Source organism: Ranitomeya variabilis, chromosome 2 (assembly GCF_051348905.1).
Source record: "Ranitomeya variabilis isolate aRanVar5 chromosome 2, aRanVar5.hap1, whole genome shotgun sequence".
In the NCBI taxonomy this organism is placed as follows: domain Eukaryota; kingdom Metazoa; phylum Chordata; class Amphibia; order Anura; family Dendrobatidae; genus Ranitomeya; species Ranitomeya variabilis.
Genome location: NC_135233.1, coordinates 688,239,735 through 688,259,533, shown reverse-complemented (window position 1 = coordinate 688,259,533; position 19,799 = coordinate 688,239,735). Strand labels below are relative to the sequence as shown.

General features: G+C 41.2%; 1 protein-coding gene across 1 annotated transcript in view; it reads right to left on the bottom strand.

The window, feature by feature from the left end:
* SMLR1 (small leucine rich protein 1) overlaps positions 1–19,460 on the bottom strand; it is a 46,810-nt gene extending 27,350 nt beyond the window's left edge. Inside the window, exon 1 of the mRNA XM_077289382.1 lies at positions 19,214–19,460. Within this exon, the coding sequence (XP_077145497.1) occupies positions 19,214–19,340 (127 nt within the window). The 5' untranslated portion in view covers positions 19,341–19,460. The remainder of the gene's footprint in view (positions 1–19,213) is intronic.
* Positions 19,461–19,799: the final 339 nt, after the last annotated feature.

The window sequence follows — 19,799 nt, the reverse complement described above, 5'->3', positions numbered from 1 at the left end:
CGCTTTTTATTCCGATTTTTGTGAGGCAGAATGACCAAAAACCAGCTATTCATGAATTTCTTTTGGGGGAGGCAATTATACCGTTCCGCATTTGGTAAAATTGATAAAGCAGTTTTATTCTTCGGGTCACTACGATTACAGCGATACCTCATTTATATCATTTTTTTATGTTTTGGAGCTTTTATAGGATAAAAGCTATTTTATAGAAAAAATAATTATTTTGGCATCGCTTTATTCTGAGGACTATAACTTTTTTATTTTTTCGCTAATGATGGTGTATGGCAGCTCATTTTTTGTGGGATAAGATGACGTTTTCAGCGGTACCATGGTTATTTATATCCGTCTTTTTGATCGCGTGTTATTCCACCTTTTGTTTGGCGGTATGAGAATAAAGCGTTGTTTTTTGCCTCGTTTTTTTTTTTTTACGGTGTTCACTGAAGGGGTTAACTAGTGATATCGTTTTATAGGTGGGGTCGTTACGGACGCGGTGATACTAAATATGTGTACTTTTATTGTTTGATTTTTTTTTTATTTAGATAAAGAAATGTACTTATGGGAATATTTTTTTTTTATTATTTATTTAGGAATTTTTTTTTTATTTTTTTTTTACACATGTGTAAAATTTTTTTCAATTTGTCCCGGGGGGGACATCACAGATCGCTGCTCTGACAGTTTGCACGGCACTCTGTCAGATCACCGATCTGAGTTCCAGTGCTGCAGGCTTACCAGAGCCTGGTCTGCACCCGGAAGTAATCCCTGCAGGACCCGGATGCAGCCGCGCAGCCATTTTTGATCCGGGGCCTGCAGGGATAGGAGGTAAGAGACCCTCGCAGCAACGTGATCACATCACGTTGCTCCGGGGGTCTCAGGGAAGCCCGCAGGGAGCCCCCTCCCTGCGCGATGCTTCCCTGTACCGCCGGCACACCGCGATCATGTTTGATCGCGGTGTGCCAGGGTTTAATGTGCCGGGGGCGGTCGGTGACCACTCCTTGGCACATAGTGCCGGATGTCAGCTGCGATAGGCGGCTGACACCCGGCCGCGATCGGCCGCGCTCCCCCCATGAGCGCGGCTGATCGCGCTGGACGTACTATTCTGTCCTTGAGAAGTAGGGCCCACCCCACATGGACGGAATAATACGTCCAATGGCGGAAAGGGGTTAATATAAATACCTTATATTTTCATATGCTGAGTAACCATCATCTTAAATGAAATGTCCCCATGAGAAAATGTTGGTTCTCGGGTGCAGTTTAATATACAAAAATCAAATGATGCCTTACTCACACCTCCCCGAGTCCCCACCATTGTTCCCGTTGTCTTATATCAGCTGCAGTGCTAATGTCATGTCAACAGTGCTGCAGCCAATCAGTGAGCTCAGCAACTCTGCCCATGTAATTGGAACAACTCCACTCAGTGCTGCTGAGCTCACTGATTGGCTGGCATGCTACTGTGATGTCAGTGCCGCAAATAATATCGGACCCTGGGAGCATTGGCAGTGACTCAGTGCAGGACCCTGGAATGATGAGCACAGCCAGTTTACTCATTTTTAGAACACGCCAACAGTGAACCGAGATTTTCTAAAAGGGGAGAACCCCTTTTAATTTATTTTTTCAGGTGGAATTTAACTTTAATTTAGGCAGATGCATTATCTTTTCTGAAAGTTTGAAGAGATCAATTTATAGCAACCATCAGCCTGCTTAATTTGACGTCGACTACTTGGGTTGTAACCTTTGGAATGTAATTACAGATTGTGGCTGAAGCGCAGAAGAGTCTGATTACAAGTACAGATTGTTGTCCAGCAAAATCCCACGGTAAATGGCATCTTCTTTATGTACAATGCTCTCTGATTAAGGTCAGCATCTATTGATGTATGATCTTATACTAGAGCCAGAATACTATGTCCTGTCATTTATGCTGTCTCTTTACGCAATAAGCCAGTTTTCATGCAGTCAAAGCAAGTTTCTTCACTGGTTAACAATTTTGTTTTATAAACCGATCTGCAATCCCACATAAGCTTGTACACAGTGCGTACGGAAAATATTCAGACCTCTTTAAATTTTTCACTCTTTGTTTCATTGCAGCCATTTGGTAAATTGAAAAAAGATTATTTTTTTCACGTTAATGTACACTCTGACCCCATCTTGACTGAAAAAAACAGAAATGCAGAAATTTTTTGCAAATTTATTAAAAAAGAAAAACAAATATCACATGGTCATAAGTATTCAGACCCTTTGCTCAGACACTCATATTTAAGTCACATGCTGTCCATTTCCTTGTGATCCTCCGTGAGATGGTTCTACTCCTTCATTGGAGTCCAGCTGTGTTTAATTAAATGGATATGACTTGACTTGGAAAGGCACACACCTGTCTATATAAGACCTCACAGCTCACAGTGCATGTCAGACCAAATGAGAATCATGAGGTCAAAGGAACTGGCCAAGGAGCTCAGAGACAGTATTGTGGCAAGGCACAGATCTGGACAAGGTTACAAAAGAATTTCTGCAGTACTCAAGGTTCCTAAGAGCTCAGTGGCCTCCATAATCCTTAATTTGAAGAAGTTTGGGACCACCAGAAGTCTTCCTAGACCTGGCTATCCAGCCAAACTGAGCAATCGTGGGAGAAGAGCCTTTTTGGTGATAATTCTAAGTGGTATGTGTGGAGAAAACAGGCACTGATCATCAGCTGCCCAATACAATCCCAACAGTGAAGCATGGTGGTGGCAGCATTATGCTATGGTGGTGTTTTTCAGCAGCAGAAACAGGACGACTGGTTGTTTTTGAAGGAAACATTAAGGAAACATGAATGCGGCCAAGTACAGAGATATTCTGGATGAAAACGTCTTCCAGAGTGCTCTCGACTTCAGACTTGGTCGCAGGATCACCTTCCAACAAGACAATGACCCTAAGCACACAGCTAAAATAACAAAGGAGTGGCTTGAGAACAACTCTATGACCATTCTTGACTGGCCCAGCCAGAGCCCTGACCTAAACCCAACTGATCATCTCGGGAGAGACCTGAAAATGGCTGTCCACCAACGTTCACCATTCAACCTGACGGAACTGGAGAGAAATTGCAAGGAAGAATGGCAAAGGATCCCCAAATCCAGGTGTGAAAAACGTATTGCATTATTCCCAAGAAGACTCATGGCTGTACTAACTCAAAAGGGTGCTTCTACTCGATACTGAGCAAAGGGTCTGACTACTTATGATCATGTGATATTTCAGTTTTTCTTTTTTAATATATTTGCAAAAATTTCTACATTTATGGTTTTTTCAGTCTAGATGGGGTGGAGAGTGAACATTAATGAGAAAAAAATGAACTTTTTGAATTTATTAAATGGCTGCAATGAAACAAAGAGTGAAAAATTTAAAGGGGTCTCAATACTTTCCATACCAACTGTATACTCCTTTTTATATTTCTATGCAGTGCCACATAAGCATGTCAGCTTAAAGTTTGGAGAATAACTTTAAGGATAACTTCCCATTTTGTTTGCTGGTGGTACAATTGCTGGGACCCAGTATACATATAGTGCCTATAAATTTGATTTTTATGTAATAATTTTAAAAAAAGATACGCGTTTGGTATCGCCACATCCAGAATGACCTGCCCCATAAAACAGTCGCACTAGTTAACCCCTTCAGGGAGCATTGTACATAAAATAATTAAAAAACAGGGCAAAAAACTATGCTTTTTCATCATACCACCTAACAATAAGTGGAATAAAATGCAATTAAAAAGACTAACGTAAACAAAAATGGTATTGCTGAAAATGGGGGTATGTCAAAAGTAAAAGAGAAGCCAAAGATGCTAAAAGATTTTTACAGGATGAAAAGGATGAAGTGGTCAAAAATTATGTTGAGCAGGCCGTACTTTTAAATTCCTATTTTGCATCTGTGTTCTCTAAGAAAGCAAATGTAGCATCATCTGATCTTCACAGTGCCATCAAAGGAATAAAATAATCCATACTATCTATAAATAGAGAGATGGTGAGTAGGGTTGAGCGACTTTTATTTTTATAGGATCGGGTCGGGTTTCACGAAACCCGACTTTCTCAAAAGTCGTGTCGAGTGAAATCGGCCGATCATATAAAAAAGTCGGGGTCGGGGTCAGCCGAAACACGAAACCCAATGCAGTGCAATGTGATACTATGGTTCCCAGGGTCTGAAGGAGAGGAAACTCTCCTTCAGGGCCTGGGATCCATATTAATGTGTAAAATAAAGAATCAAAATAAAAATATTGATATACTCACCCTCGGACGCGCCCTGGTACTAATCGGCAGGCTTCCTTCCTAAGAATGAGCGCGTGAATGACCTGCAGTGACGTCGCGGCTTGTGATTGGTCGCGAGCGGTCACATGGACAAGCTGCGACGTCATCTAAGGTCCTTCACGCGCTCATTCTTAGGAAGGAAGGCTGCCGGAAAGAAGCAGGGCGCGTCCGAGGGTGAGTATATACCTAATAGGAATATACTCACCCTCGGATGCGCCCTGCTTCTTTCCGGCAGCCTTCCTGTTGTGAATTCCATTTCTCGGACTCCCTCCTGTGGTCATGAATGGTACTTTGGTTAGTTCTGCTCTTGGACTCCCTCTGGTGGCTTTGAGCGGAACTGCTGGTCTCTGAGGTTTGCTTCCTCAGCTGCCCTCGTTTATTGTTATGCTGGCTTCCCTATTTAACTCTGCTCAGATCGTTGCTTCATGCCAGCTGTCAATGTTTCAATATTGGTTCAGATCTCTCTTGGACTTCTCTGAGGACCTGTCTACTCCAGCAGAAGCTAAGTCCCTGCTAGTTCATTTGTTGTTACTGCTGCCTGAATATATTTCTTAGTACTGCTAAATTCTAGTGCAGCTTGCTATCATGATATTTCCTTGCTAGCTGGAAGCTCTGGGAGTGCAGTGTTGCGCCTCCACACCGTGAGTCGGTGTGGGGGTCTTTTTGCATACACTGCGTGGTTTTTGTAGTTTTTTGTGCTGACCGCATAGTTTCCTTTTCTATCCTCTGTCTATTTAGTGAAGTCTGGCCTCCTTTGCTAAAACCTGTTTCATTCCTGTGTTTGTGACTTTCCTCTTAACTCACAGTCAATATATGTGGGGGCTGCCTTTACCTTTGGGGAATTTCTCTGAGGCAAGGTTAGGCTTCTATTTCTATCTTTAGGGGTAGTTAGCTCTTAGGCTGTGAAGAGGCGTCTAGGGAGAGTTAGGTACGCTCCACGGCTATTTCTAGTGTGTGTGATAGGAGTAGGGTTTGCGGTCAGCAGAGTTCCCACTTTCCCAGAGCTTGTTCCGATTACTAGTTTACTCATCAGGTCATTCCGGGTGCTCCTAACCACCAGGTCCATAACACCTTCCTTCCTAAGAATGAGCGCGTGAAGGACCTTAGATGACATCGCGGCTTGTCCATGTGACCGCTCGCGACCAATCACAAGCTGCAACGTCACCGCAGGTCATTCACGCGCTCATTCTTAGGAAGGAAGCCTGCCGATTAGTACTAGGGCGCATCCGAGGGTGAGTATATCAATATTTTTTATTTTGATTCTTTATTTTACACTTAAATATGGATTCCGATACCGATTCCCGATATCGCAAACATATCGGAACTCGGTATAGGAATTCCGATACCAGATTCAGAAGATCGCCGACCTCATGGCCGACCCCACATAGGGGTCGGGTCGGGTTTCATGAAACCCGACTTTGCCAAAAGTCGGCGATTTCTGAAAATGGCCGACCCGTTTCGCTCAACCCTAATGGTGAGGGAACACTTAGCTAATTTAAATGAATTTAAGTCTCCTTGTCCAGATGAAGCACATCCTAGGGAACTGAAAGAGTTAGCAGACGAAAATGCAGAACCACTGGCCAGAATCATGGAAAAATCCTGGAAAACAGGAGAAGTCCCTGAGGATTGTAGAAGTGCAAATGTTGTCCCTATCTTCAAAAAAGGAAAGAAGATGGAGCCAGGAAATTACAGGCCAGTGAGCCTTTCTTCTATACCAGGAAAGATATTTCAATAAATTATTAAACAGCATGTATGTAAATATTTGGAAAGGAATACAGTAATTAACCAGAACCAGCATGGGTTTGTAGCAAACAAGTCATGCCAGACTAATCTAATTTCCTTCTATGATGGAATCACTGATTGGGTGGATCAGGGAAATGCGATATATACAGTATATCTCAACCTCAGCAAAGCATTTCACAAAGTATCTCAGCATTGGACACTATGGTTAGGTGGATTCATAACTGGCTCAGTGATCATACTCAAAGAGGGTTAATAAATGGTTTCACATCTAATTGGAAAAGTGTTTCAAGTGGGGTACCACAAGGTTCTGTGCTGGCCCCAGGGTTGTTTAACATTTTTAGAAATGATCTTGATAAGGGAACGGAAGGCAAATTAATCAAATTTGCAGATGATGCAAAGCTAGGAGGGATTGCTAACACTAGAGAAGACAGAGAAAGGATTCAGAAGCATCTAAATAAACTTGAACAATGGACAGTTACTAATAGAAAGGTATTTAACAGGGAGAAATGCAAGATTCTACATCTGGGCAAGAAAAAGCAAAAATTGTATCTATAGAATGGGAGGAATAGAACTAAGCAAAACGTGTGAAAAAGACTTGGGTAAACTAATAGATCACTGACTGCACATGAGTCAACGGTGTGATGCAGCAGCAAAAAAAGACACAGTTCTAGGATGTATTAAGAGAAGCATAGTGTCTAGATAACATTAAGTAATTATCCTTCTCTTCTCCTCCTTGGTCAGACCTCACCTGGAGTACTGTGTCCAGTTCTGGGCACCACATTTCAAAAAAGACATTGAAAAACTGGAGCAAGTTCAGAGAAGAGCTACCAGGATGGTAAGCGGACTGCAAAGTATTTACTATGAGGAACGGTTAAAAGATCTGGGAATTTTTAGCTTGCAAAAAAGAAGGCTAAGAGGAGACTTAATAGCTGTCTACAAATGTCTGACGGGATGTCACAGTGCAGAGGGATCATCATTATTCTCATTTGAACATAAAAATAAAAGAAGCAATGGAATGAAGCAGAAAGGGGGAAGATACAGATTAGATATTAGAAAAACTTTTTTGATAGTGAGGGTGATCAATGAGTGGAACAGGCTGCCAGTCTTGTATGGAAGTTTTCAAACAGAAGCTGGACAGACATCTGCCTAAGATGGTTTAGTGAGTCCTGCATTGAGCAGGAGGTTGGACACGATGACCCTTGAAGTCCCTTCAAACGCTAACATTCTATGACTCTATATCATAGATATATATATCATCAATAAAAATATTTCATGAGTCCGTACATTCCTCAACCAAGAATCTGCAAAAACCCTAGTACATGCCCTCATCATCTCTCGCCTTGACTACTGCAACCTCCTGCTCTGTGGCCACCCCTCTAACACTCTCGCACCTCTCCAATCTATTCTAAACTCTGCTGCCCGACTAATCCACCTGTCCCCCCGCTATTCCCCGGCCTCTCCCCTCTGTCAATCCCTTCATTGGCTCCCCATTGCCCAGAGACTCCACTACAAAACCCTAACCATGACGTACAAAGCCAACCACAACCTGTCTCCTCCATACATCTGTGACCTCGTCTTCCGGTACTTACCTACATGCAACCTCTGATCCTCACAAGATCTCCTCTATTCCCCTCTTATCTCCTCTTCCCACAATCGTATACAATATTTCTCTCGCGTATCACCCCTACTCTGGAACCCTCTACCACAACACATCAGACTCTCGCCTACCACCAAAACCTTCAAAAAGAGCCTGAAGACCCACCTCTTCTGACAAGCCTACAACCTGCAGTAACCACGGATCGACCAAACCGTTGCATGACCAGCTCTATCCTCACCTACTGTATTCTCACCCATCCCTTGTAGATTGTGAGCCTTCGCGGGCAGGGTCCTCTCTCCTACTGTACCAGTTATGACTTGTATTGTTGAAGATTATTGTACTTGTTTTTATTATGTATACCCCTCCTCACATGTAAAGCGCCATGGAATAAATGGCGCTATAACAATAAATAATAATAATAATAATAATAATAATAATAATAATAATCTTGTCCCACAGATATAAGCTGACATACAGCTCCATCAATGGAAAAATATAAAAATTATAGCTCTCAGAATACAGTGATGCAAAATATTTTATTTTTTATATAAAGTAGTAAAGCCAAAGCATAAAAAAGATACAAAAGTGGTATCGCTGTATTCATACTGACCTGAAGAATAAAGCTGTATTATAAATTTTAAGAATGCAAAATGGCATAAACCCACCCTCCCCCCCAAAAAAAATTCTGGAATCGCCGGTTTTTGTTAATTCTTTTCTCAAAAATCTAAATAGAAAGCGATCAAAAAATGGCAATACCAATAAAAATGTCAACTCATCCCACAAAAACAAGCCCTCACATGACTCTATCAGCTGAAATATGGAAAACCTATAGCTCTCAAAATATGTCAATGCGCAATAAAAAGCATCTTTTTAGTGTGTGACAGCAGCCAAGTGGAAAAGAACCATATAAATCTGGTATCGCTGTAATCACATCGACCTGAAGAATAAAGTTGTCTAATCACTTATGCCGTAAGAGGAATGGCATCAAAAATACATAAAAAAAATTTTTCACCTACTGTTGACTTTTTTCATTCTGCCTCCCAAAGATTGCAGTAAGGCTCAGATTACATTTATCCTGCGCTTAAGCTGAGCCCTTACATCTGGGTTTCAGTGTAAATCTCTGAAATATGTGATTCAGTCAGAACCTCTGGAAGAAGATTCCCTATAATGACACAGATGGAGGTACTGTGGACGCTGTCTGGCCTTTGATCCGGTGTGCTTAAAAGCACGGTTTGCCACAGTTTTGGGAACAGAGGCCAGATGGTGTTCAGAGTAACTCTGCTGCCTCATTATAGTGATTGGATCTCTCGGAGGTTTTATCTAAATGGCGTCACTCGGAGATTTAGATGGAAACCCCAAAGCAAATGCTCAGCGTAGAATGCAGGATAAATGTGATGCAAAATGTTATGCAAAGTTCCCAACAAAAGCTTCAACTCAATCTACAAAAAAGCAAGTACCCGCTCAGCTCCAACTTCTGTTAATGGAAATATAAGGGGCTTCCATGTTACTGGTAGTACAAAAGCTCTGGAAAAGCTAAATGGCTCCTCGCCCCCCAAAAGAAATTAAGAAAATTCTGCACTCCTAAATCCAAATGCCCACCTCCCTTCTGAGCCCTAGCATGCCCGAGGGACATTTAGCATCCATATGTTTGGCATTCTGTAGTAATAAGTGCCCGCCTAATTTACGAGTGTGTGTCACCGGAAGCATGAGCTGGGCACTACAACGTACTGGGCACTACAATGGAAGATTGCAATTTTCACACAGCAACATCCTCTGCTGCTTGTTTCTGGAAAACACCCATGGAGTCAAAACTGTCACTATACCTGTCGATAAATTCCCAAAGGGTATAATGGGGGTTGGGTCAATAATTAGGGCATCAAATCTAAATACACCAAATACAGTATGTAAGAAATGATGCTAAAGTGCCATACAAAATGGACATGTATAGGTATCAGTACAGTATGGTAAGCTCAGATAAAGAAAAAGTGGACAGAAGAACCAATCATAATAAAAAATACAAAATTTTATTAACAAAAAGAATCAAAAAGACAGACAAGGTTATTAAGTGGGAAACAAAAAAATTGGCACCAGAAACCCACCACATGTTATAAAGAGGTTGTACATAGAGGTTAATAAGCTAACACACTTCACATGAATTTATTTTCTTATTATTGCTCTCACAGTTGTTTTCTTCACTCCAAGCTGCTTTCCTATTGCAGATTCAGTCTTCTCAGCCTGCTGCAGGGCTACAATTTTGTTTCAGGTGTCCTTTGACAGCTCTTTGGTCTTCACCATAGTGGAGTTTGGAGTGTGGCTATTTGAGGTTGTGGGCAGGTGTCTTTTATATTGATAACAAGTTCAAACAGGTGCCATTACTACAGGTAATGAGTGGAGGACAGAGGAGCCTCTTAAAGAAGAAGTTACAGGTGTGTGAGAGCCAGAAATCTTGCATGTTTTTAGCTGACCAAATACTTATTTTCCACCATAATTTGCAAAATAAATCTTGCCAAAACAGACAAGGAGATTTTTGGATTTGTTTTCTCATTTTGACTCTCATAGTTGTGGTCTACCTATGACGTCAATTACAGGCCTCTCTCATCTTTTTAAGTGGGACAACTTGCACAGTTTGGGAGTGGGAGATGCTGAATATACAGTTGAAAAGGTATAAGGAGATCCAGGATAGGGCAAGGTCTTTGACTTCAAAGTAAGCGAAGATCTGTAGTAGAAGGCAGATGAGAGTATTGTAAGTTCCACTGTGAAAGGAAAACTGTCACATTGGGTAGTCTATGCAATCGTTACAGGGACCCAAACTCAGTAGGTGACTGTATATCCTAATGATAATGACATCCCTTTTTGTGATGTGAAAATGCCATTATATTTATTATAAAGCATTATAACATAAAATTAAGTTACACCCTCTAGTAAAGGAGATATCCAGCCTTTTGAAATTGATTAGCTATGGACTAGTCATCAATATTAGATCAATGGGGTCCACCTGTCAGAACCACTCCCAGTCAGTTGTTTAAAGTAGTGCTTGTGTGCATCTTCAATATTTACATCTACTAGAAAGTCCATGTAACAAAGAAGAAACTAAGGTGCTTAAATGAGTTCCATAACCATTGCATATATAGATGTCAGTGACACATACATACAGTATATAGGCTTGAGAAAGGCTCATTGTAGCCAAAACGTCACCACGCCACCTGGGCTATTAAAGTCCCTTTTGTATTTTTGAAAATACAGGAGTGCTGCTCTTTTTTCTGAATTTATATCCTTTTGCACGGAGGGGACTCCTTGCTGAGAGGCCCTGCACCAATAGTACTTTTATATGTGTGCTGTTCCAATTTTTTGCTCTCTCTCTCTATATATATAGAGAAAAAAAACAACCAGCACTCCTAATGTGAACACGTGCATGCTGCAAAACTGCATTATATATACAAAAAAGAACACAGCAGCACATGTACATGAATCTAGGCCATGTGAAGACACAGACAAACATTCAATATAGATTATACTTCTCAAAAATATTTTTTCACAAATTTTTTCAAATTTTTTTTCTCTCTCTCTATATATACTGTATTTATATATATTGCATAGATATATAGAAAAAAAAGGTAGCATTATGTAGAGTAATATCAAAGCGTGACAGGCTAGAGTAGATATATACACATAGGATACATATATAGAAGTCAGTGACACATACAGTATGTATATGTATATATTACATAGACAGATAGAAGAAAAGTCGGTAATTCATCTGCAGTCTACTGTAAGCTCTTAGCTGCCCCAGAAAAGGCACTTTTCACACTCACAGTGCCCTCAGACAGGGAATATGGGTTCACAGGTTGACACTGAGCACACGGTGCTTAGTGTCAGCTGGATGGAAGGCTGCATGGTCGCATCTAGATGTAGCAGAGCTAGACCTGTCATGGGACAAATGGATTAACAGCATCTCTGCGGAAAGGTGAGGAATACTGTTGTTTGTTTTTTTAACTCTTTTGCAGATGACGAGGGCATCGGCGGAATGGGCAAGGTCGTATGTATGGTTTAATTAAGATTTATTAAAGAAGTCTGTGTCACTCTTTCAATGAAAGAACTTTATTCTGGGTGTCTGTGTTTTCATACAATGTGTCTATGGGGTTAGTAATGGGGAGTCTTATTGACACCTCTCCATACTAACCTCGGTGCTTGATGTCACCTGACAATACAAAGGTGACATCACCCCTCAACTATCACCCAACTTGCCACCGCTACAGGGCAAGTGGGAAGAGCGAGGCTAAGTGCCAGAACTGGTGCATCTTAGAGATGCTCCTTTTCTGGGGTGGCTGAGAGCTGATGTTTTTAGCCTGGGGGAGGGCAGTATCTATGGCTTCTTTCTAGGCTATTAATATTAGCCCACAACTGTCTGTATAGCCTTTGCTGGTTAATATTATAGGGGGACCCTACGTCATTTTTTTAGGATCCCCCATTTTAATAGCCAGTAAAGGCTATGTATACAGCTATCAGCTGACATTAATAGCCTGGGAAGCTCGATGGGTATTACCTCCTTCCCAGGCTATTAACATCAGTCCCCAGCCATCGGCTTTCCCTCTGCTGTTTAAGAAAATTGTGAGGGAGCCTATGTAATTTTTTTTCAGAAAAATAATCTTTTATTAATTAAATACATGTACAGTAAGCTGCACACACTGCACTAATTGTATTTGTCACTGACATCTATATATTTATCTATTCTATGTGCATTTACTGTATGTAATCCATCTATTCTATTCAGGTGCCTTCTGCTGTGATTTTACAATTTACGGCAGATGAATTGCCAGCTTTTCTTCTCTGTAATATAAATACATATATATGAGTGTGCCACTGACATGTATATAATTATGTATTCTATATGTATATATCTATTCTATCTATTCTATTCTAACCTGTCACTCCATGATTTTATTGTATGCGGCACATGAATTGCCAGCTTTTATTCTATCTATCTATCTATCTATCTATCTATCTATCTATCTATCTATCTATCTAATCTGTCTATCTAATCTAATGTATCTCTGTCTATATATATATATATATATATATATATATATATATATATATATACACTGCTCAAAAAATGAAGAGAACACTAAAATCCCACATCCAAGATATCATTGACTGAAATATTCCGGTTGTAAATCTTTATTCATTACATAGTGGAATGTCTTGAGAACAATAAAACCTAAAAATTATCAATGTAAATCGCAATTAATATCCCACAGAGGTCTGGAGTTGGAATGATGCTCAAAATCAAAGCGGAAAATGAAGTTACAGGCTGATCCAACTTCAGTGGACAAGCAAATGATGCTCAAGACAAGGAAATGATGCTCAGTAGTGTGTGTGGCCTCCACGTGCTATATGATCTCCCTACAATGCCTGGGTATGCTCCTGATGAGGCAGCAGATGGTGTCCTGAGGGTCTCCTCCCAGGCCTGGACTAAAGCATCTGCAAACTCCTAGAAAGTCTGTGGTGCAACGTGACGTTGGTGGATGGTGCGAGACATGATGTCCCAGATGGTTTCAATCAGATTCAGGTCAGGGGAATGGGCTGGCCAGTCCATAGCTTCAATGCCTTCATCTTGCAGGAGCTGCTGACACACTCCAGCCACATGAGGTCTGGCATTGTCCTGCATTAGGAGGAACCCATGGCCAATCGCACCAGCATATGGTCTCACAAGGGGTCTGAGAATCTCATCTCGATACCTAATGGCAGTCAGGCTACCTCTGGTGAGTACATGGAGGGCTGTGCGGCCCTCCAAAGAAATGCCACCCCACACAATTACTGACCCACTGCCAAACTGTTCATGCTGAAGGATGTTGCAGGAAGCAGATCGCTCTCCATGGCGTCTCCAGACTCTATCACGTCTGTCACATGTGCTCAGTGTGAACCTGCTTTCATCTGTGAAGAGCACAGGGTGCCAGTGGCAAATTTGCCAATCCTGGTGTTCTGTGGCAAATGCCAAGCATCCTGCACGGTGTTGGGCTGTGAGCACAACCCCCATCTGTGGATGTCGGGCACTCAGACCATCTTCATGGAGTCAGTTTCTGACACTATTTTGGAAAGTAGACCCTCTAAGGAACTTATCTTGATGTGTGGTGAGCACTTTGAATCCCCAAGTGCTTCACAGAAGTATATAATGTAGAGATGAAAAATAAAAAATCATATTTTTTTCACAAAAATTATTTTTTCGCTCCCAATTTTTAGTTTTCCAAAGGGTGACAGGACAAATTGGACCACAAAAGTTGTTGTGCAATTTGTCCTGAGTATGCTGATCTGGGAGTAAACCACTGTTTGGGCACATGGAAGAGCTCAGAAGGGAAGGAGCACCATTTGACTTTTTCAATGCAGAATTGGCTGGAATTGAGATCAGCGTTTGGAGAGCCCCTGATGTGCCTAAACAGTGGAAACCTGCCACAAGTAACCCCATTTTGGAAAGTGACCAAAGGAACTTATCTAGATGTGTGATGAGCACTTTGAACCCCCAGTTGTTTCACTAAAGTTTATAATGTGGACTAGTGAAAATAAAAAAATCATTTTTTTCCACAAAAATTATCTTTTAGCCTGCAATTTTTTTATTTTCCCAAGGGTATCCGGAGAAATTGGACCTTAAAAGTTGTTGTTCAATTTGTCCTGAGTATGCTGTGTAAGGCTTCAGTAGCACTGTACGCAGTGAAAAGGCAGTGACCCACAAAGCTCAAGCACAAAAGTCTCTTTAATGTGTTTCCTCATAGCATTAAAGTCCAGTTCACACAAATGCATATGACTTCAGTGTATATTATCAGTGACCAGTTTACACCAGTTCATAGCAATACATATCACATGGCTTTAGAATTGCGGTCCCTAAACAGATCAGACTTCCCTTGTCCAGTTTCCCTGGGCGACCGCACGGCATATTATAGTCTCCATACACACATCCTCAGATGTTGCAGATACCACACACGCCAGCCTTCCTCTGACCAGTTCTCGTGGGTGTCCTGCATCGCTGCATCGCAGTCTCTTTACTCACACAGCTGTATAGAGTCCAGGATATCCTCCAGATAGCAGCTGAGCACCATATCCACCTCTTTGCAATCGTTACACATGCTAGTCCTCTTTCGGGCACAGGACAGCCACCTCCAGGCACAGGAGTGTCCACATCCGACTCCTTCGGGCACAGGACATCTACCTCCGGGCACAGGACTGTCCACATCTGAGACCAGTACCATGGACGACTTGCATCACTGTATATGCTGTGGGTGCCAGGCTATTCAGCTGCCCTGGGTGCTGGCTCTGCTGGCCTGTGCCTCCATGCACACAGCCAGCACTCTGCAGGCCTCTGCTCTGCACACCAGCACACACCAGACTGACTGACGTGCACCTCACACACCTGACACACCCATACCCCTTACTGCAGGGCTTTTAAACACACACAAACCTATGGCCTTCAGCCACATGGACAACCCAGACCGGAAATCCATGACTCTTATGCACACCTATGGACTTCATCCGTCTGCATGCACAACCTGGGGAGAACAAACAGCGCCCCCTAGCTGTAACAGAGGCCACAGCCTCACAGATGATACTCCATATGTGGGAGAAAATTACTGTTTAGGCACATGTCACGGCTTGGAAGGGAACTAGCGATGTTTTGGAATGCAGACTTTGTTGGAATGGTCTGCGGGCGTCATGTTGCATTTGCAGAGCCACTGATGTGCCTAAACAGTAGAAACCCCACACAAGTGACATCATTTTGGAAACAAGACCCCCCAAGGAACTTATCTAGCTGTGTTGTGAGAACTTTAAACCCCAAAATGTTTCACTAAAGATTATAACGCAGAGCCGTGAAAATAAAAAAATATTTTTTCTCACAAAAATGATTTTTTAGCCCCCAAATTTTTATTTTCACAAGGGTAACAGGAGAAATTGGACCAAAAAAGTTGTTGTACAATTTGTCCTGAGTACGCTGACACCCCATATGTGGGGGTAAACCACTGTTTGGGCGCACGGATGAGCTAGGAAGGGAAGGAGCACCGTTTGACTTTTTCAATGCAGAACTGGCTGGAATTGAGATCAGATGCCATGTTGCACTTGGAGAGCACCTGATGTGCCTAAACAGTGGAAACCCCCCAATTATAACTCCAACCCTAACCCCAACACACCAATAACCCTAACTTCAACCCTAACCATAACCCTAGCCACACCCCTAACCTGAACACACCCATAACCCTAATCACAATCTTAACCACAACCCTAAGCCCAACACGCCCCTAACCCCAACACATCACTGACCCTAATCTGTTGTGAATTCTGTTGTGGGTTCTGCTCTTGGGCTCCCTCCGGTGGTTATAAGTGGTAGTGCTGCTGTCTGTCCTTCACAACAGTCATCAGCTGCTTCCACTTTGGACAGGGCTATTTAGTCTGGCTCCTTCCTTTATTGAGTGCCAGTTGTCCATTGTTTTTCTGGGGATCCACATCTCTGCTTGGTTTCTCCTTCTGGATTGTCCAAATCATCAAAGATAAGTCCTGGCTCTGTTTTTGCAGTCCACATGCGGTGGACTTAATAGTTCTGTGAATTGCTATGTTTTTTGTTGTCCAGCTTTGTCTGTGTTAGGATTTACTCAGCCAAGTTGGAAGCTCTGGAGTCACAGAGTTACCCTCCCTGCCTTTAGTTAGGTGTGAAGATTTTTGTATTCTCTGTGGCGGATTTTGTAGTATTTTTTATACTGACCGCACAGTACTCTTTCCTGTCTTTTCTTTCTAGGTAGCGTGGCCTCCTTTGCTAAATTCTGTTTTCAGTCTGCATTTGTAATTTCCCTCTCCTCTCACAGTCAATATTTGTGGGGGGCTGCCTTTCCTTTGGGAATTTTCTCTGAGGCAAGATAGTATTACTGTTTCTTTCTTTAGGTGTAATTAGTCCTCCGGTCATGACGAGGTGTCTAGGGAGTGACAGGAACATTCCACGGCTACTTCTAGTTGATGTGTTAAGTTCAGGGTCTGCGGTCAGTATAGAGGCCACCTACTCCAGAGCTCGTCCATGCTGCTCCTAGGCCACCAGTTCATAACACTAATCCCAACCCTAACCATAACCCTAACCACACCCCTAACCCTGAAGCACCCTTAATCCCAACCCTAACCCTTATCCCAACCATAAACATATTCCCAGCCCTAACCCTAATACAAACCCTAACTCTAACTTTAACACCAACCCTAAAACTAACTTTAGCCCCAACCATAACCCTTATGTAGAAAATAGTGGGTACCACAAAATATCAAAAATTCATATAGCTTGGTGCAACCAATAAGCTAAGACAATGTGAACACAAGCAAAGACAAAAGGAGCACAAGAACAGTGCACACACAGCTTGTTTAATCAATAGTGGAGGCTTTCTTAAGACAACAAATTGCCAAGGAGAATAGACATCTAAAAACAATTAAAAACAACAGTATGAAAACATACAAAAAATGGTGAGCAGGCAAAAAATTTTCACTCTGTACAATACAATACAAAATTTAATGATAGTGAATAAAGAGACCACCACCAGAGGGATCACAATGAAAATTGACGAATTATATAATCACGTGCAAGAATGAGAGAACTAATAAGGCAGGAATCTGCCCACACTCCACACTTTACCACACTCCATGGCTTATGCATGTTTTCTGATCATTATCATATGATACTGATGTGAATGCTTTCCTATCCATGTGATACTCACATCTCACTGCTGGGCAGATTCCTGCCTTATTAGTTCTCTCACTCTTGCACATGATAACATAATTCGTCATTTTGCATTGTGATCCCTCTGGTGGTGGTCTCTTTATTCAATATCATTATTAAAGCTTGTATTGTATTGTACATAGAGAATATTTTATGCCTGCTCACAATTTTTTGTATGTTTTCACACTGTTGTTTTTAATTGTTTTTATATGTCTATTCCCCTTCACAATTTGTCATCTTAATAAAGCCTCCACTATTGTTTAAACATGCTGTGTGTGCACTGTTTTCGTGCTCCTTTCCTCTCTGCATGTGTCCAACCATAACCCTAACTTTAGCCCTAACCTTAACCTAACTGGAAAATGGAAATAAATACATTTTTTTTATTTTATTATTTTTCCCTAACTAAGGGGGTGATAAAGGGGGGTTTGATTTTCTATTTATAGCGGGTTTCTATGTTTGGCAGCTGTCACATGCTAAAAGACGCTTTTTATTGCAAAAAATAGTTTTTGCATCACCACATTTTGAGAGTTATAATTTTTTCCATATTTTGGCCCACAGAGTCATGTGAGGTTTGTTTTTGCGGGACGAGTTGACGTTTTTATTGGTACCATTTTTGGGCACATGACATTTTTTGATCGCTTTTTATTAGGATTTTTGGGAGGCAGAATGAACAAAAACCAGCAATTCATGAATTTCTTTTTTTGGGGGGGCGTTTATACCGTTCCGCGTGTAGTAAAATTGTTATAGCAGTTTTATTCTTCGGGTCAGTACAATTACAGCGATACCTCATTTATATAATTTTTTATGTTTTGGCACTTTTATACAACAAAAACTATTTTATATAAAAAATAATTATTTTTGCATCGCTTTATTCTGAGTGCTATAACTTTTTTATTTTTTCGCTGATGACTCTGTATGGCGGCTCGTTTTTTGAGGGACAAGATGTTTTCAGCAGTATCATGATTATTTATATGTCTTTTTGGTCTCGTGTTATTCCACTTTTTGTTCAGTGGTATGATAATAAAGCATTGTTTTTTTGCCTTGTTTTTTTATGGGGTTCACTAAAGGGGTTAACTAGTGGGACAGTGTTATAGGTCCGGTCGTTACGGACTCGGCGATACTAAATATGTGTACTTTTATTGTTTTTTGTTTTTTTGTTTTAAGAAATATATTTATTGGAAAAATATACAGTATATATATTTTTTCTTTATTTAGGAATTTAAAAAAATATATTTTTACACATGCCAATATTTTTTTTTTATTTTTTTACATTGTCCCAGGATGAGACATCACTATAAAAAGTCAGATCACTGATCTGACACTTTTCACTGCACTGTGTCAGATCAGCGATCTTACAGGCAGTGAAGGAGGCTTGCTAGTGCCTGCTCTTAGCAGGCACTGAGAAGCCACCTCCCTGCAGGACCTCGTGGCCATCTTGGTGCTGGGGGTCTCCATGGAGACCCTCAGGACAACGCCATCACATCACGTTGTTCTGAGAAAGAGCACAGGGACCACTGCCCCTACACAAAAAAAAAAAGCTCAAAAGGCAAGTACCTTAAATAAATAAATTATCAGCAAATTCAAGTAACAAGTTAAACGTTTCATTATATAGAATAATCACATACCGAGTATACAAGTAGGATAGGTAATGAGCAGCAATAATGAGATGTGAATGCAGAAAAAAACTCACAATGTTTAGATTGAGGGCTTATCACTATTTCATACTGATCTCCGAGGGGTCAAAAGAACCTTGCTGACAGATTGACTTTAGTATAATGAAAGACCTACAGGCTGAGAATGTGCACTTAACCCATCATTTCTGTATTCCACTTTACTAATTATCTATGACTATTGCAAAGTTTCTCAGTTACTTACCTTCCTCAAGTTTTATCCTGAGATATAAAATGAGGCTAAGCAGCAGCAAGGCGACAGGTAGAAAGATCCCACCAAATATGTATGTAATAGGCATCTCCCTGACAAACACGGATATAATGTGTCCCATGGTGGTCTGTGCAGAAGAGACGGGATCAAGCCTGGACTCTTCTTACTGCTTGCAATGAGGATAGCTCAATACATTGTGTTGGCAATCTTTTTAACGGCCTTTGGTCCCACAGTTGAAGCCTTGTATTAGGACTTTGTACTATTTATCCTGTGATTTGTAAGAGGATTGAAACAAGGTTGTAAAGTAACCTGACTGAATTTCTCAGCAAATCTGTAACTAAGTGCTTACTTCATTTATTACATGTTTTCTTCGTTGTAATCCAGTATATTAATCAGTAACTTGACGTTACTCAATATGCATAAATGCACACACACATTATCTCTCTCTCTCTCTCTCTCTCTCTCTCTCTCTCTCTCTATATATATATATATACCGTGCACATAAAGTTATGACTGAAAGTGTTGACACCCCTGAAATTGTTCCAGGAAAGAATGACTCCCAGAAAATTATTGTAATTAC